Here is a 25,622-nt window from a genome sequence, read left to right as displayed (position 1 = left end):
CTCAAACTGAAACTGAAACTGAAACTGAAACTGAAACTGGAACCTAAAGCAGACTTGGAACTTGACTCTGATCTCCTACCGATTCCTACGACAGTTAACACTACCGAATTGCAATAAAATTACAAAAATAACCCTACATGTGTGTAACTGGATTATTGAGTCCCTCTAATGCTGGACATCGTCATCTTGAATGTCTTAGCAAATTAATCTTGAGAAATTATGGAGAACTACGCAATATTACATCTTACATTCATTACAAACAAAGCTTCCATTGAATCTCAGAGCCCTATCTTTCTGCTTCGCAACCTCCCCATTCAAGTTCAAAAAAACAAAATCTCATTTATATTACTAAAATTCTATGTTTCGTTACAGAACAGATCTTTGCATTGAAAACATATTCTATAAAACCAAATTATGTCCTGACACAAAAGAATGAAATTCAGAAAACAAATACAGACACTGTGAAACCCAAAAGGCCTTGGATACAAAGAAAATATCAAAGCAAGATGCTTGCAAGAATATGATGTAGAAGGACAACCCCAAAACATTTGCCAAGAAATATTAAGGGGACTACAGTGCCTCAAACAGCATTATTCCTCGGGAGCTGATTCCATTGTCTGGACAGGTGGAGCTGTAACAACAGGAAGTTTAAGATCAGAGGGATTGGCATTGCCTGACCTCTCATGGATCTCCCTATACTCTTGGCATATGGCACACATGTGGCAGAACATATGAGTAGTTAAGTCCCCACATGGCGCTTCCTGGTTAGAATACCAAAACAAAGATGACCATCAGGAGACAAAAAGAGAGAAGCACAGGAAATATTCTTGTAGTTCTATCAAATTCAAGAACACCTATAGTAACTGGTTTAACTGATAATAATATAGTTGGTTCACAGATCCACTACACGCACCCAGAGTCAATGTAAGGATTATCGAACATCAAAAGTTTCAAAATAATTTCTTCTTGATGTAAATTTAAACACAACCAATTATCAGGCCATAAAGATTGTAGTTTGCTCCTGAGGGTAGAATCATTAGGTCTTAGTTCCTTCTATCTGAAATGGAAATATCTTCAATAGTTGTCGGGGCATTTGGACACCTTTGTCCTTAGTTGAAATAGAATTTTGCTGGTGGGAAAGGGATATAAACCTTTAGCAGAAAAAAGGGATATAAACCATGTATAAACTAAGAGGGCCCATGTACAATGAAAAAAAAAATTATTACCCAAACCTGGCATACAAGAACAAAACAGAATAATAGAAATAAGTTACATGTGCTCGTTTCACATAACCAAAGACACCTATAACAATCTATCAGACGTGCTGATTCCAGGCTCAGGTCTCTAGTTAAATCAAGCTACAAATAATTTCTACCCTTCATATTGAACTTGGTAGAAAGGAATTATGAAAAAAAAAAAGGTTTTGAGTTAAGACCTAGCAGTCAAAAACAAGAAAATACCATATTAGCAGTTCACATTGAATTTACAAGGAGGCTAAGAATGCTGAACTATTCAAATCTCCTAGATATAGAACAATATACCACAACATACAATACAATTTTTTCCATTCATGGCTAATGCTAGGGCTGAAACAGGTTGGGTTGCGCCAGGGTTTCTAAAACTCCAACCCAACCCTGACTCCCTGAGTCCCCTTAGCTCGGGCCAGGGCCCGGCCCCAGCCCCTGACTCAAGACCTGAAAACTTCAACCCAAGCCCAACACTTCCGGGCTCAGCCTAACCCAGGTCCACCCTGATTGACCCTGACTCAGGAAGGTTTGGTTAATTAATTACAGGAAGCAGCAGGAAAGACCCAAAACGAAGATGAAAAACCTTGAAAGCTAAGCTAACCTACTCAAATTTTTTGATTTTCTTAACCTAATCAGTCATCTTCACTAGTGCTCCACACAACGGCAAAGTACCCAAGAGCCGCAGCAACGGCGGTGACCATTTTTCTTTCTTTGAGCACTATATTGCTAGCAAACCCTATAATATCTGCTGTAATATTCCTGCCCTCAATCACCAGCGACCTCCAAGGCTTCCCACAGAAGGTGAGCAACACCAGACAAGGTAGCAGGGACAGCCATGGCCAGCTGCCACCATGGAGAGCACACCAAACACAACACCGCAGAGCACCGAGGCATAGACGGTGGGGTCGGCCACCCAAAAGCCAAAGACAAAGAAGAAGAGGAAGAAGAGATGATGGAGTAGTACCAGCAGAGTATGGATCGAAGGAGGTTCCATGATGAAGAGAAGAGAAGACCATATACCAACAAAAGAGACAAACTCATGCCTCCTCTTGCTCATCAGCCTCAACAACAAAGAGGGCTCGCCTTAGATCTTTCCTCTTATCCTCCTCCTCCCTCCTTCATGTCATTAGCCATTCAAAATTGGAGATTTTAATGCAAACAAACATGATCAATCAATTCCAAAAGATCTAGTTTCGAGAGAAAGTAAGAAAAAGATGGGAGAAATAGGAGGGTGGAGATGGCTGAAGAGTGCAGAAGGTAGAAGAGAGATGAAGAGGTGGGGAGATCTCAGCAGTCATGGATAAAGACCAGGGGAAGAAGCAACCAGTGGCAGTCGAAGGAATAGGAGGAGTGATAGAGTTTCCCACCTCTAAATCTTGATGGTGTGTTCATGATGCAGTTCAAAGCCCGAGCAGAAAAGGGCTGAGAATCAACTTTAGAAAAAAAAAAGTTTTTTTTACCGTTCACGAGTTACTGTTCTAACCAATATGGCCCCCATGGCCAGCTCGCATGGAGGAGTTTAAGTTGCAAGATTTTAGGAAATCTTTGATTGATGTAGTTTCCATTTTCATATTTCCTTGTAATAATTAGGAAGATATTATCTAGCTTGTTTCTAATTTTAGTTTTTACTTTTAGAAAGTAGGAATTCTAATTTATTGGGTATCTTTGTAAAAGGGAGGGATTTGATTTGATTTGTAATTAGTTTCCAAATAGGATAATATCCAATTGTAAGGGGATTCCTTTCCTTTTCATGCAAGGAAGGACCCAAATTTGTAATCAATTTAAAGTTTATAAATAAAGGAAGAAGGCTCTATAGCCTACGATTGAATGAAAAAAAAAAAACTTTGAGCTAGAAAACTATGAGATGTAGTATTCTGAGAGACAACTTGGGTGAGATGCCCATGGTAAGAGTGAGATGCTCGACCCAACCTATCCCTCTTTCCCTTCTCTATTTTTCCTGTTTATTTTTTTCATCTTTAATTTTTGTTATTAGTTTCCTGCGACAACATCAAATCTGGATTTTTGGACAGCAAGTTTCTTAGAGATTCTATCAGCTATTGGAATATCGATCCTATTGTAGGGTTGGTTCTTACCTGGAACTCACTCCTACATTATTTAAACATATTTATATATTATATCAAAATATATTATATAACTTAAATCAGGGTTGGGTTGGGTTGGGTTGGGCCGGGCCGGGCCTAAGCCAAACCTGACCCAGGGTCAGTGTTTTTCAACCCTAACCCACCCTCAGGGTGAGAAATCTTAGCTCAGGCCTTGTTCGGGCTCAAGGCGGGCCCTAGTTATTGCACTCATCCCCATCATGGGTCACTATTAAGGGACTGATTGTTAAAAAGTATCAATCTTTAAGATCCGTAATGTACTTAAAGTACTTCCATGGTGAAGTCATATTTTGGTCTCCTTTGCATTGGTCTAATAGAGCACATGGAAGGATCATGTATTTCATGTATTTGGGGCTCAATTGCTTCTGCAAGTCAGACCATTTGCTTGAAGAATATTAATATAAAGGTGATTAACCTTGGACCAAAATGAAAAAGAAGCTCAATGTTAGCATGGAAATCCAACATATGTAAGGAGGTGATTGGAGAAAATTAAACCCATCTAGCTGAAAATGACTTTCACCTTATGATGTGGCCAGCACCCTAGGTGAACTCTAGGGAAAAAAAATTTCTGGTGCTCAAGCCATTTGCAATCACTAGAGAATTTGGAAAGAGAGGATGAGTCAAGCCTTTGAGAATGAAGAAAGGGATCCCCTAGCCATGTTATATTGTTGGTGATGAAGGACAAGGACCACAAAAAACTACTTCTAACCTGGGGGTAAGGGGTTCTTGAGTTCAAGTTCAGGCTTCTTAATAGGAATAGAATTCTGAAGAACTTAAACCTACATTGCAGAGGTGTATACAGGACTGCATACAATACAAGTAACCCCCCCCCCCCCCGGGGGATGGGGTGAGATGAGGAAACTGGGCATTGTCTGAATTAGAAGGATGGGAGGACATGGTGATGGCGGAAAGACCCTGTAAATACTGCCAAAGACAGCAGGAGCTAGAGAAAGCGTGATGCCCTGAGATAGTTTGGCAGCCATGATCAAGGTCTCCAGCCGAACATTGTCACCCTGAGCTAAAGTGGCAATAAGGTTACACTCGGGAGACATAGGATGCAACACTTGAAAGTGAGGAAGGGACACACAAACAGGGATGCACCAGTTTCAAAACAAAAAGGTATGGTGAACCCGTTAATGGTGACTGTCACATGAAGGGAATCTGCATGCCTACCCACACTGGACTTAGAAAAATCATCATCCGTAAACGTGATCGCAGGAGGAACCATGAGGGCAGCTATCATTTGTTTCAACCTTCTGGTGTGGTGTCCTCCTCCACATGTGCTTCTTCGAGAATCCTGTTCAACTATGCACAGGTTCTAATGGGATCAAGTGGCATTTCTCAAAGAACCGTGTATGCTTGATATTGTAGCATCTACAAAAAGCCAATGTTCTTTTTTTTTTTTCAAGGGAGGGGTGAGGGGGAGGGGCTAGGTTAAGAAAAATTTTGCACCTGCAGATTATACTTTGAACGAAGTGCTCTGCGGTATCCACAAGCATAGCATGCAACAACACATCCTGGTAACCCTAAGAAAATGCCTTCAGTCAACAGGCAACAGAGAGCATTGACAAGACCGCACAAGATGAAATGTGTCATGCATGATCCGATCAAAGTCCCAGAACCCAAAAACTCTGCATTCTTTCCGAACAGGAAGCAAGGACAAATAAGACCAATGCAACCTGCATAAAGTTGAAGAATAATGATCAGTTGATGTTACTTGATGAAAAATTCCATTGGCTTACTATGCCCCGAACTTGGAAAACAATTATAAAGGACATCAAAGGGAATAAATATGTATATGTTGCATTTAAACTAATTTTTAGATAGAAGCATATAAAGGCCAGGAGAAAAAAATTGAAAGCTAGATTCAGAGCCTACGCATCAACCAATCTCTAGATCATTTCTTCAACTTAATAAGACTTAATTGTGTTTAATAGGAGCATAATGGATGGAAACATTTTTATCACTAAATCTCCAGAGACTATTGTTAATTGATTCGCCAAATTTATCGATCAATGTATACTTTCCTTATCCATTAACAAACATGAAGGCATAGCGATCTAAAGTACATAATAAAAGCCATATAATGAAAGGAGAAAATAAATTTGGTCTCACTTCAAGTAAAGACCTAATCAAGGAGTCCTAAGATTTGAATATTTCGACTTCAAACCTTAGTTAAAGGATAGATGCAACAAACCGCGGCTGTCCTTTCCCGGTGACCATTAAGATTAACGTCACATGACACATCGATGCAGCACTGAAACATACACTAAGAGGTAGAAGAGGGTTGTCGGCCAGGCTACTTAGGGGCTACCCAGGCAGCCCACGATTTTGTCTAGATGGGGTTTTTATTTGGTTTGGTTTATTATTTGTTGGTTCAACTTAAGTGAACTAGTTGTTCTTAGAGGACAAGTAACTTAAGTCCTTAGTTTCCATTTTCAAGTAGTTTCTATTTCCAGCTTTTCGTAACTATTATTTTAGGAGTCTAAAATTATGTAATTCCCTCCCTAATTGGTTCCGTCTTCCCTGAACCACTTTCAGCCATCAGCTTTGGCTGAAATCCATACCTGTATGAGACTTGACCCATGTCTGGTCCAATTCTGACCAGCCAATTGTGAGTTATCAAAAATCTCATTTTGTTTTTGTCTTTGTCTTCTAGTGGCCTGTGCTACCCTGAACTGATATTGATGGGTACCTAATGGCCTGTCTTGATTCCTACGTTCTTCCCTGATATTATCCATGTTATTTGGATAGTTTGAGGCCAATTTCAGTACCTGTTATGCCCGTTCATACCTGATTACATTCTGATCTCAGAAACTTTCACTTCTGAAATTAATAGCCCTGATATACAGAACTGATTTCTCCCTTAGTTCTGATTGGTTTTGTATTGCTGTTCTACCTTGGTTATTGGTTGTTCTTTGATTATCTATCCCGCAGTTTGAGGACTTGGTTTGACTTGCATGTTCAAAATCTCAGTTATTTCATAATTTTTTTTTTTTGGCCAAGACGAGATAGGCTACGAAATACAATTTGTACATTGTCTCAGTCAAAATCTCGGTATCTCGGCCAAGATATCGGTATCTTCTCGCCAAAATGTTACATTGTAAAGGCTTATACATACCTCATTTCGGTGAGACAGAGTCGAAATTAGCCACATTACTCTGTCTCGTCTGTCTCGGTGAAATCTCTGTTCTATCTTGCATTTTGAACACAAAGTCACCCTATTGGCCTCTAATTAGCCACATCATCACACATATTGCATTCCAAATCACTCCTACAACAAGATCTACACATTCCAAGATTAGGAAAGGTAAAGTTCTTTCTCCAAAACCATTTTTTTTTTTGAAATAGTACATAAATACATGTTGGATGGGGCAAGATTTTTTATATGTTAGACATTAGAGGCCGCTCTATGACCTCACGAAATTTAAAATTTTTTTTGGTACATAAATTATTTTTTTATTTTTCTGATTTAAAAATGCATTTTCCATTAACACAAATTGTTACATTTTATGGTAAATATACCTTTGATGGAAATCATTTATATATATTACTCACCATTGGCTGTTCTACGAATCGGAATGAAATTTTATTTTTTCAGCCGGTAATTATTCATTTTAATTTTCAAAAAATTAGAAAAATAGATTAATAATTGAAAAATAATTTTAAAAATAGGAAAAATATTCTGTTTTGATTTTAAAAATAAAAGAAAAATAAGAGATTAATATTAAAATGTTTGAAGCATACATGATGCTTGTTATGTTATACTATATTTGATTTTCTTGTATTATGTCCTTAAAATATTTTCTAAAATTGATTAAAAAATAATTTTATGTAAGAAAAAAATTAAAACAATGTCATGTTCTAATATTTTTGCAAATTTATGTTCTAAGCATGTTTATTAACTTTAAAACAAGCTACCCACCAAGTCTCAGGTCAAAATATGGCCGTTTGACCACCGAAACAGTCAACTGAGTAAAAAAAAAAAAAACCAACTCGCCATTCTGAACCCACCGAAACATTGAAATGAAACAAGATTTCGAACCTTGTTGACCTGTCAACCTAGTTCTACATTACACATGTTATCAAACTGCAATTCCAGTTTTAAATGTCTCATCAATGAGAGTCTAAGTTTGGTCCAAAAAATGACTACATTTAACGAAATATTTTGATCAAATTTTCCTTTTAGTATACATAAATTTGGAGAAAAAAAATGAAAACCTAACATTTATGATAAGATCTATTTAATTTCTTCCTTTTGGACTAGAAAACCCTGTAAGTTATCACAATTATTAAACATTATGTACAAAACCTTCAGGCCCAACAGCATATAGCGCCCAAACAAGAACCAACCAGGCCTAACTTTAGGGCAAAGTAGCATCAATAAATGCAAAATAGAGGGGAGCCATTCTATACTGGGAGGGGCCAAAGAAAACTGACAAACCCTGACATTGATATAGTCAGCATAAAGGACAAGCCCTGAACCCCAACCCTCTCTCTTTTTCTACTCCCCAAGTTCAACAAAGTCAAGAGGCAATGAAATGAGGCCCTGTAAAATCATTTCCCCCCTTCAAATCCCATATACATGCCCATAAAATTCTTTTTCTCTGTTATTTTACCAAATCAAAGGCATTTCAGCGGGGAATGATCATTGTTTGCACTGTACTCAAAATACTCTTCTATGGTTTTCTCCATGAGTTCAGAAAAATCATTCTTTTATATTTTATTTTGAAAATTTGCATCGATTGGATTTAGCCCAGAACACAGAGTTTAAATCCACAACTCTCAACATATTTGTTAGAAATAAGAAAATTTCACTGAAATGGTAAAAATAGACTGAATTGAGTTGAAACAGCCAAAACAAAGAAATTCAGTGTGATGATTTTTTCAAACTGGTTGCCAAAGTGAAATGTTAGGGATTTTTTTTGGCTGAAATGGAACAAGATTTACCACTATAAGCAGAGAACACATCATGACACCTTTGGGTACTCATTAATGAAGGCAATGGTGATGCATGCTATGACACAGGAGGTGTAAAGAATCCAGCACCCAAAGCAAACTCATATTCCACAACTTAACTCTGAGCTGAATAGAGATAGAGAAGATCTCTAAAAAAAGAAATGAATGAAAAGGGTAAATCATTAGCCCTTTTGATGTAGAATTGAGATGATAGAAATCACATCACTGGGTCTAATGAAAATCCAATCAGATGAAATTTGAAACATAACCAAAGGGGAATCCAAGTCTTGCGGAAAGGGTTGAAATTCACCAAGATTTCCCTTCCAAAAGCAGAGCCATTTTGAAGATTAAGATCATCAAACACAAACTTTAGGACTTCCCTCAATCTACAAGCTCATGAACTTTAGGATTTCCCTCAATCTTGCAGCCAAGAGCTTTGAACTTATCATGTAATTGTTTCAATTGAGATTCATTTTCCTATAATCCTTCAGGCTTTCAACTCCATTCTTTTTGCAATTAGTAAATGGGGCTTTTGCTGCCTATTCATGTAATTGCCTTAATAACGCTCCTTGAAAACCAGTATCACATCTTAATAACTCTACAAAAATGCTTGTATAAAACCAAAAGGACACCCATCTAACACCGGAGGTAGATTTGTCTCCTTCAAGTATACCTACCATCTTCTTGACATACTCTTCTATAAAGGCATTTTGTTAAACCTTCCAAAATTCAGAATAAATTCAAAAGTGAATATATTGGTTGGGTTGAAGTTCAACAGCTTCTTCGTCCAAGTCCTAATGAACAAAACACCATTGTTGATGATAGCTCCTTGGTCTTCTAACATTTCATCCTCCAATTTGAACTTCTCCGAGTCATTGTTGTGTCCCTCCAAATCTTCTCTCTAAATTTTAACAATTATATCTTGTAAGCAAGCCCCCTCCCGACCATCTCCTTCCCCAAACCAGCATCTCTACCCTCTCCCTCCCAATCCTCATCTCCAACCAGATATCAGATCAGAGGCAGCACATCATTTCAGGCCCTAGTGCACCAGGCATATTTTCCGGCATTCGGCTACATCACTACGGTGTGATTCTCCCAGCATGGCCTGAGGGAGGTGCACCGATTATCCTTGTCTCTTCTATGGTAAGATCCATATCATCTTGGTTTGGTAGGAACCCCCATGCAATTACTTGTGCCTCGTCAGGAGTTGTGTATACTGCTTCCCTCCCTTTACCAGAGTTGCTTCTGGCAGCTAGCTATCCTTTTTGTTATGCACTTAAAGAGTCTTGGGATATTTATTTCTATGTACTGCATTATCATCTCCTTCCTTTGCTTGCTTATGCACAACTTATTCTAATTATTGAGAAGGCCATTTTAATGCATTACATGTCCTTCCATTATATCTTCTAGTATATATTTATATATTTCTTTCCATACATTGGTGCGTTAGGTAGGCAGCCGGCATCTTATTATATCTAGTCAATCACCCTTTGCACGGATCCTATTATTTTTTTAGTACTTTTATTTTTTAGTATAATTCCCTATCGTCCTTTGAAAGCTAGGCTGCCCCGTAAGCTACGTGCCGCATCAACACCCAGATACGGTGATAATTAGGTAAGGGCTCTCTTACAATGGGCGAGTGTGAGTTAAGAAACATCCATAAACATAGGATTAGAATAGCATCTAGAAACACTGAATCCCTAACAAGTAGGGGTCTAGAGTTGATAGAAGTTATGAGAAGAAGGATTAATATTGCCTGTATCCAAGAGACTAGATGAAGGGGTTAAAAAGCTAAGATCTTGGACAACTTCAAACTTTTCTATTTGGGAGATCAAAGTAATAGATTGGAGCCAGTATAGTAGTGGGCAAAGATCTAAAGAATGATGTAGTGGAAGTTAAATATTTGGAGATAGGATTATATCCATCAAGTTCGTGTTGCAGAAAGAGGTTGTCAATATAATTAGTGCTTATACACCCCAAGTAGGACTGGATGAATGTAGTAAGTTACAATTTTGGAAGCATATGGATGGATGCATTAGTGGAAGTTTTTGGTCAAGGTAAAACAATTGTTATAGGAGGCGACTTGAATGAACATGTTAGGAGGGATCGTATAGGATATGAATGAATGCATGGAGGCTATGGAATTGTGTAGAGGAACGAGGAGGGGATCTCAGTCTTAGACTTTGCGGCAGCTTATGATTTATCCACCATGAATACTTTCTTTGAAAAGAGAGAAGCATTTAGTTATCTACAAAAGTGGGCATCATACCAGCCAAATAGATTTCTTCCTAACTAGAAGGGGTCTAATAGATTGTTGTGTAAGGATATAAGATTAAACCTAGGAAGAGCCTAAACACTCAAAATAGATTGGTGGTCCTAGATATGTGCCTCAGTACGCAGAAACGTAAGATAAAGGCACCTATTTCACCAAAGATAAGGTGGTGGAGATTAAAAGGAGTAGCTCTAATGCATTTATTGATAAAGTGGACAAACAAAGAAAGTGGGACTTTGAGGGAGACACCAATACAACGTGGAACGAAATAACGACATATATTAAGAAGGTCGCCCAAGAAGTTTTGGGGGAAGCGAAGGGTAATTGTCATGCCCCTAGGGAGACTTGGTGTTGGGAGATGATAAGGTCCAGGTAGCCATTAAGACTAAGAAAGCTAGTTTTAAGACATGGCAAAGAACAAAAGAAGTGGAGGATAAAAAGAGATATAATGTTGCCAGATCGAAGCTAAGAAGATTGTGGGGATAGCAAGGATGAAGAAATATGATGATCTTCATAATAATATGAACACAAAAGAAGGAAAAAGCAATCTATAAGATAGCTAAAATAAGAGAAAGAAAGAGTAAAGATTTTGATCATGTTAGATGTATTAAAAGTGATGATGGTAGAGTGCTAGTAAGGGATGATAACATTATCAAGAGAAGGGACGAGAATTTTTGCGACCTACTAAATGGAGACAGAGTAGGAATCGTCTGGAAGATTGCATTATTTATCAAGACACCAATCGTCATATATATATATATATATATACGAAAGCTTAAAGTAGCTGATGTTAAAGAAGCCATAAGAAAGATGAAATTAGGCAAGACACCAAGCCCTGATAAGGTGCCAATATAAGCGAGGAAGAGCTTAGGATTGTGTGTAGTATCTTGGTTAACCAATATTTTTAACAAGATTATGAGCACAAGGAAAATGCTAGAAGATTGGAGGTTATCGAAGCCCACTTGAGTAGAGGAACTGCTATCTCAGAGAAACAATTTGGTTTTATGCCGGGCAAATCCATAACAGAAGCTATTTAATTACTCAGGAGGCTCATGGAAAGATTTAGATATTGCAAGAAAAATCTCTGTATGGTCTTTATTGACCTAGCAAAGGCCTATAACAGAGTCCCTAGAGAATTAATTTGGCATGTAGTAAAGAAGAGAAGGGTGTCGAGTGAGTACGTGTATGTATGAGGGTGTGGTGATGCGGAACCGGGGTTTGGAAACCTGTTCGGTTCGCTTTTGGGCCCACTCAAGTATTCAATAACTTAATTGCAAAAATTACTGGCAAACTCGTATATAAAGCAAAGTTTCCAATAGAATGATAGAAGCATAAATAATGGAAAACTCACATTAAGATCAACAAGTAAGGAATGAATTGAATGATAGACGAAAGGGTCAAATACGAACTGAGAGAAATAAAAAATAAAAGAAAAAACCACTCATGTTGAAGGTTGTCTTCAGTCACGAACAAAACCCAGTGGCAAGAGGGAGATTTCAGGTCAATAGAATTTTTCAATAGGCCTTGGTTTGGCCTGAACTTCCAGATGAAGCTTGGACACCCTTTGATCCCAACAGGCAAGCAACTCAAACAGCAAGCAAAGAGGAATTGTAGTCCCTGCAACTCTGATCTGGCGGTAACAGGATTCAGATTTAGAGGAAGGTGTAGATCTCTCAGCTGGTTGAGTTGTTAGAGGCGAGAATCTAGGGTTAAGGTTGCCCAAGGAAGGGAAACCTTCGACCAAAACCTCAGCGCAAGCAGATCAAACATTAAGTAGATCAAAGAGCTTAGGCAGGGATGCAACTATCGCCAGAAACAAGGGATTTAAGGCAAGGGATAAAAACAATAACAGTAAACCCAATAACGAGATATAAAGGAGAAGATAAGAGAGGGAAAAGAAGAAGAAGAAGATCAGGGGAGTGAGAGGTAATCTCAGCTCACAGCAGCCATGGTTTTCTACCAAAACTATTCATTCAATTCTCAGTTCCAAATCTAAATCATTGAGTACTAGAGACTATTTACAGAATACAGACTCATAACAACCCTACTCCTATTATGAAACTGAAACAAATTTTGCATCTAAAAATAGTGACAGAATCTCACTCGGATAAATAAAAGCTTGAATCCCAAACTAACGTGATCCGTACTAACTCTAAAAGGAAAGGAATAAAGAAATAAATCAAATTCAAAAAATAACCCTAAATAATCCAATGCCTCGCTGCATCACGTGGTGACTAGTACGAGAACCGTAGGAGGTTAAGGCAGTAAATTCCCAACATAGTTCGAGGTCAAGGCGAGATCTCGCTAAAATCTCATTTTTTGGCTTTGGCGAGTCAAGACCATAAGCCATACTGGAAAACAACAATATCTCGCTTGAAATCCTGGTGAATTGTTGAGATTTTGGTTAGTTTCTCGGTTTCCACTCAACTCGACCAAGTCACATGATGTTTTAAACACCATTTGATGAGATTTAGATCTTGCTAAAACTTGCCTTTCTCTCCTGTCTCGCCCTACTGTGAAGAAAAACCCCACAAGACTTGGTGTTTTGATGCTTTTTCTTGCCAAATCTCACCTCCACAGTAAAGACTATCAACTTCACCACTTAGATTGAAAATTGACATTTTTTTATGTCTTTTAATTCCTTTTGCTTATTTAAGTTGTTTTACACTTTTACTTGAATTATGTGTTCTAAAAGTACTAAATATTGTGGAATAGTCCAAGGTAGACCTACGCCATAGGCTACCAACCTAAGGTCCGAAGTAAAAGTATCATTTTGAGTTTGATTTTTTAAAATATAATGTTTCCACTACGTATGGAAGGCCTAAAATAGGCTAGATGACAAATTTCATTGGCTAACATGGCCATATGGCCACCGAAACCCATCCCTGAGTTTTCCCCAGTTGCCCTAGAAAAAAATACATGGTTTCACTGAGATCCCTCCAGATCTCGGTTCCTGGCCTAGACGAAACTATGGCGAAACCAATACCTAGAACCATATTTCCCAATTACAGTTGGGCTACATCAAGGACTACTTTAAGCCCTCATTTGTTTGCGCTTATCATGGATGATTTAACCAAGAAAATTCAAGATGAGGTTCCATGGTATATGCTCTTTGTTGTTGATATTATTTTCGTGGATGAGATAAAAGCAAAGATTAACGCGAAGTTGGAGTTATGGACATCTACCTTGGAATCAAGAGGTTTTAAGAAAATTAGAACAAAGACAAAATATATGAGGTTACACTAAAATGAATAACGATATGGTGAAATTTGAGGACAGAGAGATACTGCAAAGTGATTATTTTAGATATCTAAGGTCAACCTTAAACAAAGAAGGTGATATAGAGGATGATGTTTCACAGAGAATCAAAGTGGGACAGATAAAGCAGAGAAGTGCATCCGGAGTATTGTGTGAATGACGTATTCCTTAAAAGCTTAAGGGAAAATTATATAGGGCAGTCGTACGATAGGCTATAATGTATGGGGCGAAATGTTTGGCAATTAAGAAGAGCCATATAGATAAGCTGTGTGTGGCAAAGATGAGGATGTTGAGATTGGTGTGCGGAAAAACTAGGAAGGATAAAGTAAGGAACCATATTCGAGCCGATTTGAGAGTTGCCCCGATTCATGATAAGCTTCAAAAAAGTCGTTTGAGGTGGTATGGCCATGTTCAACGAAGGCATTAGGATGCACTAGTAAGGAGGAGTAATCAAAGTTCGAAATCTCATCTCGTTTCGGTGCTTCAGAATTTTGGTGAGTTGGTTTTTTTTTTTTTTTTTTTGACTCGGTTGATTGTTCCGGTGGTCAAACGGCCATAATATGACCTGAAACTTGGTGGGTAGCTTGTTTTAAGGTTAATAGACATGCTTAGAACTTAGATTTGCAAAAATATTAGAACATGACAATGTTTTAGAGTTGCACCCTTGTTTGGCAGCAACCGTCGAACTGTTCTGAAAATTTTACTTGCTTCATTGCTAGATCAAGATATAATATGATAGTAAAACAAATAAATAATGCATCTAAACCATGATCAAAACATACATCAACATTAATTAACTAATATTTAGAGTACTAGAATAATATACTATACGACTCCCTAACTCCCAAGTCCCAACTAAAGTCATCCACTGAGTGTCCACTCTTAAATCTCTGATAGAGTCAAAGATCAACCAATGGTAAGTAACATATAAATAATTAAGTTCCATCAAAGCTATATTGACCATAAAAAATACATTATATGTTGATAGAAAATGTATTTTTTAAACCAGAAAAATAAAAAATATATATATTCATGAACCAAAAAAATAGTTCGACTCTGTGAGGTCATAGATCGACATCTAATGTCTAACATATAAAAAATCTAGCCCTATCCAACATGTATTTATGTTACTATTTCAAAAGAAAAAAAAGGGTCATGGGGAAAGTGGTTTACCTTTAAAAAGCTTGAAATGTGTAGATCTTCAACTTGGAGTAATCTTCAAGGCAATGGATGTGATGATGTGGCAAATTAGTGGACAATGGAGTGATTTTGTGTTCAAATGCAAGGAGTCGAGTCGAAATTTTGACTCCCCCTCACGAGATATTGTATTTATAAGCCTTGGTTGATATCATTTCGATATCTGGACCGAGATGGTACCGAAATTTCACCGAGATACCAAAATTTCGACCGAGATGATGTTATTTTTGTAATTCGTAGCACATCTCAACTCAGTGAAAGAAAAAATACGAAATTACCGAGATCTCGGCGAGATTTTGAACCATGGGAGTGATCTAATTCAGATTGATGGAGCTAAAAGTGCTAGGGGACAAAAATAAATAAATAAAAGAGCTAGAGGCAGACCTAGAACGATCATAGGAGCAGTGAGGAAAGACACGCATAGTTTAGATCCAATCCCAAGTATACCTCAAATAGAGTTGATTGGAGGTCTAGGATCCATGTAGCCGACCCCATTTAGGTGGGCTTTACTGAGTTGTTGTGTTCCTTTCCCTTCACTATTACTCTTCTTATTTTTCCACTGCACAATTCCATGAAACTATCCCCATTTAATTGGGACAAGGCTCAGTTGTTATTGTGAATGTCATAAGCAAGCCCCCTCCCTAGATGAGAAGTTTCTAGATAAGTCTCAATCCTCCACCTATAACTCCCCATGTTTAAAACATCACGCTCTTCTTTCATGGATTTTTCATTTCATTTTTATAAGTTTCTTTTTCAAACTTCAAGTTTCCTAAAATTTCCTACTTGTCCCTATATGACCCTATCTTTTTTTCTTTTCTCAATAGAACTTTTTTTTTCTCATTTGAACGTCCAAGCACTACCTTGAAAGGTTACACAAATCTCCATCTGACTTGAGCTTAATTTTCAAGAATTTGCATTATTTCTTCCCATTTTAACCTCTTTAAGTTGTTTAACCAATGGTAAAGTAATAGTTTTGCTTGTGCTTTTATAAATCTTTAACATTAGAAGGAAAAAAAAATATATGTAATAGATCTATTTTCAAATACTAGATGCAATGATGCGTATCTGGGTTCCAAAATCGGAATCGGATCACTTATGGGCACACAAAGAGTAATTAATTCAATCTTGAACAAGTCAGTGGCAACCTCTTTATGCGAGGAGTTGGTCTTTGCCAACTGAGCTACCCCCTTGGGGTTATTTCTAGGCAATTTTTGAACCCCTTTAGAGTGAAATAATTGACTAAGGACTTGACAGGAATCAAACCCAAAGAGAAAGATCAGTTCTAGAAATAGATATCTTAATGGGGTTAAACTGAAATAAAAATTCCAGATTGAGGGGTTTTATTGGGAATATCAGAGAATAGGGTTTAAGAGCAAATATGAAGAAATATGTTCTTCTACCTTATGTAATTTTAGAGAACAGACAAGATAGAAACCCAGCAGAAACCTTGCCGGTTTCGATCAACCGAACTCACTCAGTTGAAATCCAATCGAAGCAAAGCTTCGGGAGAGAAATCATTATTCAAATCCCTCTTGTTTCCAGCCAACATCAGACCGGGCGAAAATCTCAGGAGAAGTTCTGCAACCAGACCCTGGCGGAAATTTCAGTTGCAGGTATGAACTCAAGTTTGATGCACTCACTACAGTTAACCTTCAGGAACCAAATTGCACAGGACAGATCATTCACAGAAGAAAGATCTTCGCACAAGGTTTCAGATAGATAGAATACCAAACAAGAGAGATCTAGTTCACCCTTGTGGAACTCAATCCGACGTCAAAACAGAGTTTCGGTTGTTGCAGGAACAGGGAAAATAAGAAAACACCAGAATGGGAAGAAGAATAGGAAAAGGAACGGGGAAAAGAGGAATCGTACCTGAACGAGAAGAGGAAGAGAAGATTTGAGGGGGATCTAGAGGTCGGCACAGTCCATGGCAGCCATTGGTTCAACCCAAAGTAACTTTCATTCAATTCTCAAAATTCAAAACTAAAATCTCCATCGAGTTATATCAATATAAAGGAAAACTAACTAGCATAAAAATAGAAACCCAACAAATATGGAAACTAAATATTGACCTATTTCTAAATCTAAAATGAAATAAACAAAGAAATCAAATTAAAGCCCTAAATCCAACGCCCAACTGCATCACGCAACAAAAAGGTAATCCATTTCTTCAATTAACAGGCATGATCTCCAACACCTTTCCCAATCTACAACCAAACTTCACTATATTCAGAACACTTTGGTAGCAAATAGGTGGAAACAAGTTTTATGTTTTATTTGCTCTATCCATGCATCACCAACCCCCCCCCCCAATATCTATGGTTGGTGTTAATTCCTATTTTACATGCTTCTCTACCATTTTACAGACTATAGTTATACTACAGTTTGGTGACATAATTTATACACCTCCATCATTTTAAAGATTTCTGTTGGAGACAAGCCTACAAATGATTACGGAAACAAACTTCTACACATTTTCTCTTCATGTTCTAGCAACTATGTAAATGACAAAAGCACACGAGCAAAGATATATCCACAGACTTTATCTTGACATACAATATGAGCTTAAGTGAATTAAGATTCAGTAGAAGAAGCAAGGAGATTTCCCAGGCATAATACCATTATATGGGGGAAAGAAGCTTTTAATGGCATGGTGGTGGCATTAGACAGAATTTTCTGGGAACAGATAGAGGGAATTACAAGAAGGTTATTATGTGCTATATGATTAGGCCATTATTTATACATTTATCCCCACTTATTTGTTCATTTTAATTCCATATCTATGTTTAATAGTAGCTACAAAATGTGATTTTCTCACATTTGCAGGGTACAGGGCCATGCCCATAAAAGATGCGAAAGGGACGGATTTGATGCGATCTAGACACCAAGCTACATATGGATCGATTCACATGTGATCAAGGGCATTGGAGGAATTTCACATTCAAATTAGAAGTTTGACCAGAAAGTGGGCTACAAGAAAGAATCGGCCAAGGGAGAAGTTGTGCAAGCAATGAGGAGAAGAAATAGGGTGGGAAAAAAAAAAGGGAAAGAGCTAAAAATAGGAAAACTACCTATTTTCTCTCTCTCCCCTATATCCACAATTCCCATACCCAACATATCTCCCATATCCCTTGGCTCTCTTCTCACCGCCTCCCCCCTATTTTTCTCTCTTGTTCCCATAATCTCTCCTACAAGGGAGACTCATACAAGATTTCCTACACATACCAAGCGCTGAAACTGACTTCAGCACCTCTCTCTTTTTCTCTCTATTTTCCTTCTTTTAGGATCAATATCATCTTTGTTTTGAAGAGTGAATTCAAAAAGCTTGGATTATTTGAATGCATATTTTCAGTAAAGTTATCTTCTTCTTCCCTTTATTTTTATGCAATTCCATGTCATAATCTCATTGTTATTCCCTCTTCATCATGGCTAACTAAATCACCCAACTTGAAATTTGGATGAAACCATGAGAGAAGAGTGAATTGTGATTAATTGGTTATTCATATTTTAACCTTCATGCAACCAAAACTAAATTGCAAAGTTCTAAATCATGCATGCCATTGACATTCAATTTCATTTGCATGCATAATTGTTTACTTCCAATCTAGTCTTGCCTGCAAATTTCATCCATGTGTGTTGTGAATTAATTCATAGGAAATATTTGGTTTAAAGACCCCGTATCGTCGATTGACCCAGTTCAAGCATGCTAAATAGGGCTACAATTGATTACATGGTCCTTGTTATCTCATGGTAGATTTCAATCCCTAGGTTGTTTTTCTCCATTCTCACATCACCCTACTAATCTAAGGTTTAGTTTGCATTCTATAATTGGCATATGTTTTTACCATTCTTGCTAGTTTAATCTGTTTATTTCTAATCCATTGGTTTTGCACAGTTGTTAGTCTAATTTAAATTAATTTGTGACAACCCCATTAGTTAGTACACTCTGCCTAGGTTAGAACTGCACTTTCCATAGAGCTCACCTCCTTGTAATCGACCCGCATGTAAACACGACCTGTGCGCTTGTGGTATTACTTTATTTCTCAATCACTATAGTTGTGGCCTGTGGGACCATGGAGCCACTTAGAAATTACAATTTTTCGTATGAAGATTGATGGACTAATCTACCACAAGAGGAGAAGTAGTAGCAACTATGGAACTATCTGAAAGGAAAGATATGAGAATTCCATCTTAAAATATAATAAAAATAGAATGCCTAAATGAAAAGTGAGTTCCATTTTCGCCATCTCATATTCCTTACATCTTAAGAATACCGTGGTGCAACCTGATCACCCAAAACTGGTAGGTCAAGAGTAGTTCTTTTTATTGTAGGGTAAAGCAAAGGCAAAACTAGAATTCACAGCCTCTTCGAAATAAGGCTAGGTATCTTAAATAATAAATCTCCTAAGTACAAAATAATGAACAAAGAATCAAAGAAATAGGAAAAACTAGAATTACACAAAACAGAAATTAAAGAAAAAAGGTACATAAACGAACTCAAAACAACAACAACAAAGTCTTATCCCAACTTAATGGGGTTGGCTACATGGATCCAAGCAAGGACAAAGAAAAGAAAAGGAAAAATTTAGGTGAAGCAAAAGAAAAAAACAGTAACGAAGTAGAACATAGCTATATAGGTTCCACCGCATGGATTATAGCCCTTTAATCCATTCTTATCAAGGCCATACTGGGGACTAGGCCTAAACTGAGCATATCTTTCTTCAAAACCTCCCCTATCGTCATTTTTGGCCCGCCCTTAGTTCTTTTAGATCCCTCAATCTGAATCAGATCACTTCTCCTTATAGGGGCATCCGCAGACCTCCTTTGGACATGACCATACCACCTCAAACGACTTTCCCGAAGCTTATTATAGATTGTGGCAATTCTCAAATCTGCTCTAATAAGTTCATTCCTTACTTTATCCTTCCTTGTTTTCTCACGCATCCATCTTAATACCTCATCTCTGCTACACTTCGTTTGTCTATATGCCATGTCTACATGCAGCTTCTTAACTACCCAACATTCTGCCCCGTACATCATAGATGGATTAATGAATATCCTACAGAATTTTCCTTTGAGATTTATAGGAACAGGTATGTCGCACAAGACTCCTGACACACCTCTCCACTTCATCCAACCCACTTTAATTCTATGTGCCACATCATCATTCATATCACCTTCTTTATTAATGATTGTTCTCAAATATCTAAAAAAGTCACTTTGTGCTATCTCTTTCTCCTCAATAGTCACCACATCGTTATCCCTTGTAGTATGACTAAAGTTATACATCACATATTCTATCTCTGTTCAACTTATCTTAAACACTAATTCCAAGGTAGATCTTCATCATTCCTGTTTAGCGTTGAGCCATGTGTTGTCTCATCCAATAGGACAATATAGTCAGCAAAGCATATACACACTGGAATCCCACCTTGAATGTTCCCACTTCCCAGCCAACTCATCCATCACAAGCGCAAATAGATATGTGCTTAAGGCTTACCCTTGATGGTGCCCAATAGAGACAAGAAATTCTCTTCCTTTCCCGCTCTTGGTCCTCACACTAGTCACCACATACATATTAAAATTATCCACATACATACTTGACACCCCTCTTCTTTAAGGCTTCACAAACTAGGCCGTTCAAGGAAGGCTTTATTCTCTCTTCTTTAAGGCTGTGCAATGTTATGGTTGAGTTCCCACAATCTAGAAAGAGAAAAGTCAAGAACAAAGAAACGAATGTGTGAAGTGTATAAATCAAGTAAAAGGAAGCAATATTTTAAACAGGAAAGCTAATTAGATATATGCGCATATCAGGGCAAGAAAAAATACTCAAGTCAACACGAGGGAAAGCTCTAGTAACGAAAAAGTCAAAATCAAATATTTAATCAAATCAAAGAGTTTAATAATTCAAGTAAAAGAACACAATCTGATTTGCACAACTTCAAATTAACCAAACTACGGAGAGAACATGACTTTACCAAAAGCAAAAAAAAGTCTACACCATATCAAAAAAACATGTTAATAATGCAAGACCAGTGCTGTATTGTTAAGAACAAAATCCTGTTGCCATCAACAATTCTAGATTCAAACACATCAAAATATGACTTCAATCCTTTGGCTCATAAAATAAATTAATAGAGACTCAGAAGCCTCAATGAAATAAAAGTAAATTTGTTTTCACACTGAAATGGCTCATTAAGCAGCAATTGATGATCCTCTTCTTAAGGGCCTTCACAATAGCTTTTTGAACCAGGAATGGTTGCCTGAATATCACGTCCAATTTGTTCATCCTCCATTGGGCTATGCGAAGTTGAAATTTGATGGAGTGCCTCGGTGTATCTGGGCCCATCCAGAGTTGGAAAAATGAACAGAGATGCTCATACCAGTGGCAACTTCCTATTTTGGGCTATGAGAAGTTGAACCTTAATGGAAACTCCTTGGTGCATCTGGGTCCATCTGGAGTTGGAGGATTGAACAGAGATAAGAATGTTTAGGACAGAGAGGGTTTGCACATGGCTATAGATCTGAATGTACTAATATCATGGCAGAAGGACATGCTGCAATGCTACCAGATGGATTGCACTGAAGACCTCTCAAATGACCAAGAAAGTGTCTAAACTCACTTGGTAGGTAATGTTTCTGAAGACAATGATTCCATATGAGCAGGCCCAGAAGGCACAGTGCCACCTAGAGTTTGTTATGAGTATTATAATCTTTTATGAGATCATAGTCTTCAGTTTTTGAACTATACCTATTTCTTTGCTAATGAAATCATCATCTATTGGAAAAGAATATTTAATCCTAATAAGCTACCAATTGTGGACCTTATACATCAGATCCATTACAACTTAAACCCATGGCACAAGTGGCCCAACTCATAAGACAATCCACAACCTATTGGGGCTTACTTAAGCCCAAAATCTCCTCTCAGATGCCAAGCCACACATCAAAGGATCAAGGCACTCTCTTGTGAGGTGGCAAATAAATATTTAAAAAGCCTCTTTATATTCTCTCTAATATGCAGACATGAATCATACCAATAATAATTGCCTGGTCCAGTGAAAATTTAAATCCAATGTCCCTTTTTATTCATTTAATTATTTATTTTAGTTATTTGGGCACAACAAGAAATTAAGTTGTGCACCTTAAAACCTAGTAAACTTTTTTTTCATGATAAATCAGAAAGGTTTATTAATAGAACAGAAAAGAAGCGCCGCTTTTGAGGATTCAAGACTCGAATTGGATCGGGGACCATCAATCCCAATCTGGATGAGTCAAAGTCAGCCATTTCACTCAAAAAAATGAGATCAAGGGAGGGGGGTTGCAAATCTCCTTACGTCTCATATTTTTTATGTTTTGGGCTCCACTATGTAGATCTAGTAAAAAAGGAAAGTCTCCTTGAATTTCTGCATTTTTGGTGGCCAAATGAAGGAGAAAATGGCCCGAACCCCTTTGCTTGGCCGATTCAGTTTCTCTGATTAAGAAAGGTCATAATTGGGATCAGCCATCATGGATTCCAATCTGAATTGGTCAATTCACCCATGCCGATTTGGATTTTGAAAACCATGGCTGCTATAGGGTTCCAAGAAAGAAGTCTTTCACAAACCAAATTAAAGATAAAACCCAAACAATCTCCACTCTCTCCTAATGTTAGCAAGAGTTGTATATGAAGATTTTTTTTTAAAATGAGAGATAATTGAAGCAAATCTTTCACTGGATTTTTCTAAATATCCAAGATGCACCTGTCATATTTTTCGTTCTGATAAATCAAGGGTCACAAAGGCAGAAAGTGGCATACAGCTCTGCATATCATCACAGCAAGCACAGATCCCAGAAGACCACTGTGCAGGACCCTCGCCCGTATGATGAGGAGGAGGAGGTTCACCATTCTGTGGAGAAGTGTCTGCTTCAGAAGTTGACTGACTCAATGGAATGTAGGCTGGTGGTACATAACTTCCCTGACCTTTCATTTCGTCTGGGGAGAGGGGAAAAGAAAAGGATCAAAAACAAAAACATTAAACGTCAACATTCTAACTCCAACAATCCAAAACCAATTTACGGCTCAGCCCAGTATCCAATAAGAATTTTAAAGAAAGTGTAAAAAACTAATAGCTGCACAGGAATAGAGAAAGCAAAATTAAGATTAGGTGGAGAAGCCCTATGCAGTTTAGGATCTGGACAACAGAGCTTATAGTGTAGGTGGGTCTCAAACAACATAAAGATGATCCTGCGCTCTGCTCTTTGAAATATTTCTGAAATTTATGTATCACAGCACACGATTTTCACCACTTACCCCTTTGTCAATAGAAAATTCTGGTTTGATAAACCTAGCGTACAAATTAGAAGTCTTTCCCGATAGGTTTCACGACCAGCTTAGATATCATACTCATTACACTTGTCTTGTTACTCTTGATAGATATGTTGATGATTTCAGACTGGGAATTTGTCCAGCTGTACCTTCCGATCTACCTCATTGTGATGGTCTGCATTCTTAATCAGGAGCTGATATTTAGCCTGGACATGATGATCAACATGTTCCGATCCCACTTACAGATGAATTCTCTAAAATCAGTTTCATATCAGATTCGCCATTGATGCGCAATCATCCCTAAGCATACGTTGATTTTGTTCACCAAAGCATTTCCTATGAAATTGCTTTGAGGCCACCCCAAGAGTATCAGCAAATTTCCAGGTGTAAGTGATGCAATCTGGGGTTTGAGAAACACTGACTCGGACTGCTATGGGCCCACCCAAGTGTACAATAGCCAAAGGTTGGAAGATAATGACAATTCTATAACTATGCCAAGGTTTACAAGAGTAGCAGAGCTGTAAATAAGTAGAATATTAAAGGGCAGCTTTGTAGTTAAATAAGGGAATGGATAAGAAGGAAATTAGGAAATAAAAGGTGAGGGTAGACTAGGCAATGACCGAAAAATAAATATAGAACATAATTTAAGGAAAAAAGGGGGGAGGTGGATTATGGTGACATATAAAACATTGACACCAGATTGTCTCCTCCCTTTGAACAAAACCAGAAAACCACTTCATTCAAAGTGAATTCTGGTTTGGACTTGGAATGTTCTGAATTCTGGAGGTGGTCGGTAGGTCAACAACCTATTGATTCCAACTGAAGTCTATCTAATAAATCAACCAAGAATCAAATGCTTGGTCTGAAATCAATACTTGACAGTAGAAGCAAAAACAGCACCAAGAAATGGTTTGATTCTGCCAATACTCAAATCCTCTTGGTCAAACTGGGTAGGTTGAGTTGCACATGGATGGGTATCCTACAACCAGATTCTTAGGATGAAAGTGAGGTGGCATGGCCACGTTCATTAGAGGCCTTTAGATGCTCCAATAAGGAGAAGTGATTTGATATGAGAGAAGTGGTGAGGAAAGACATGCATAGCTTAGGTCTTGTATCAAGCATGACTTCAAACAGAATTGATTGGAGGCTAAGGATCCATACAGCCAACCCCGTTTAGATGGGATAAGGCTGAGTTGTAGCTGAATTGTTTTGGTCATAAGGGTACAGAACGATAACGTGTATATTATTAATGACATTATATAATCTGGTTGTGTGATTGGCAGCAGTGGCCAAGAATTATTTAAGTTGAGTTATCCTAGTCAGTGCTATCATAGGAAATAGTTCTCTTCATTCATTGATCACTGAACTCAACACCAAAGGACCCTGCTATCTATCTATCTATGTTTCTTTTTATTTTTTCGCTCGTATTCTCTATTCTATTACACTTAACTACCTACTCTCTACCCATAGTCCTGTTTACCATCCCTGCTAATCTTTATGGTCCCTCAAACCTTAATCAAAACCCAATACCTCCCTAACCCCTATCCATTGTCCGCCCCTCCGTACAGAGGCAATAACTGGAAGTTGGCTATGAACTAGAAGCATGATATATGAAAACTTATTATTCAAATGCATTTGACAACCAAATGAGCTCTCTCAAACATTCACAGCAAGCTAGGGTTTTAGTTTCAAAATTTCTTCAGTTCTACCAAAGACCGGAGATGGTGACTCCTCACAAAGAGGATACCAATGACTGTAACTACATAACTGACGCAAATTACTCTTAAAACAAAAAGGAATTGGATAACTTGGTTTACCTAAACAAAGAAATAGTTTCTTCCACCGAATCCAATCTCAATTTCCTCTTTTCCTAGTTTTAATTTAAAATCCAACTTTTAAAAAAAAAAATCCAGAACTAAAAGAAAATTCGATAATTTGAAGGTGAGATGTCCCGTACCCTAATTGGAGGGAATTTTTTCCATCTGACGCACATTTAATGAACTCAAAACATTAATGACAGATGAGAAGAACAAGACAAGTGGAAGAAGAAAATGAAACAGGTAAAGAGGAAAGATGAACGAGCAAGAGAGACGGAGTTCTCTTACCGATTTTGCGATTTTCTTCTCTTTGGGGTTTGCAAAATTGCAGGAGACGAGCTGAGGAAGAAAAAAGGTGACTGCTGGAGACGAAGAAGTTACGGAAAAAGAAAAAGGCCGATTCTTCAGCATGTGTAATCTTTTTATTTCTGGGTAATTTACAAT

General features: G+C 37.7%; 1 protein-coding gene across 3 annotated transcripts; it reads right to left on the bottom strand.

Annotated features, from left to right (window-relative positions):
* Positions 1–313: 313 nt before the first annotated feature.
* Positions 314–25,622, bottom strand: LOC122065613 (protein PLANT CADMIUM RESISTANCE 10-like). 3 transcript variants are annotated; one of them, XM_042629435.1, is made up of 5 exons: positions 25,467–25,622; positions 22,852–23,028; positions 4,820–5,046; positions 579–761; positions 314–545 (listed from the first exon to the last, which is right to left on the bottom strand). In XM_042629435.1, exons 2-4 carry the CDS (start codon positions 23,021–23,023, stop codon positions 591–593), a joined length of 570 nt encoding a protein of 189 aa, XP_042485369.1. In that variant the 5' UTR covers positions 23,024–23,028; positions 25,467–25,622; the 3' UTR covers positions 314–545; positions 579–590. The 3 variants fall into 3 exon arrangements, with proteins under 3 accessions (XP_042485369.1, XP_042485368.1, XP_042485370.1); XM_042629434.1 differs by having other exon boundaries at positions 314–761; XM_042629436.1 differs by lacking the exon at positions 25,467–25,622 and adding an exon at positions 25,319–25,447 and having other exon boundaries at positions 314–761.

Source organism: Macadamia integrifolia, unplaced genomic scaffold, assembly GCF_013358625.1.
Source record: "Macadamia integrifolia cultivar HAES 741 unplaced genomic scaffold, SCU_Mint_v3 scaffold2068, whole genome shotgun sequence".
Taxonomy (NCBI): domain Eukaryota; kingdom Viridiplantae; phylum Streptophyta; class Magnoliopsida; order Proteales; family Proteaceae; genus Macadamia; species Macadamia integrifolia.
Note: the sequence above shows the minus strand (reverse complement) of the source record. Positions and strands in the feature narration are given on the sequence as shown.

Bases quoted from the DNA above. Each gene is read 5' to 3' on its own strand.
- LOC122065613 (XM_042629434.1), bottom strand. From the start codon at position 23,023: ATGAAAGGTCAGGGAAGTTATGTACCACCAGCCTACATTCCATTGAGT. The intron at 5,047-22,851 runs GTATGCCACTTT...AACTTTATGCAG, and splicing joins CTGTGATGATATGCAGAGCT to GTTGCATTGGTCTTATTTGT. The intron at 762-4,819 runs GTGCAAAATTTT...TATTCTAACCAG, and splicing joins GTTCAAAGTATAATCTGCAG to GAAGCGCCATGTGGGGACTT.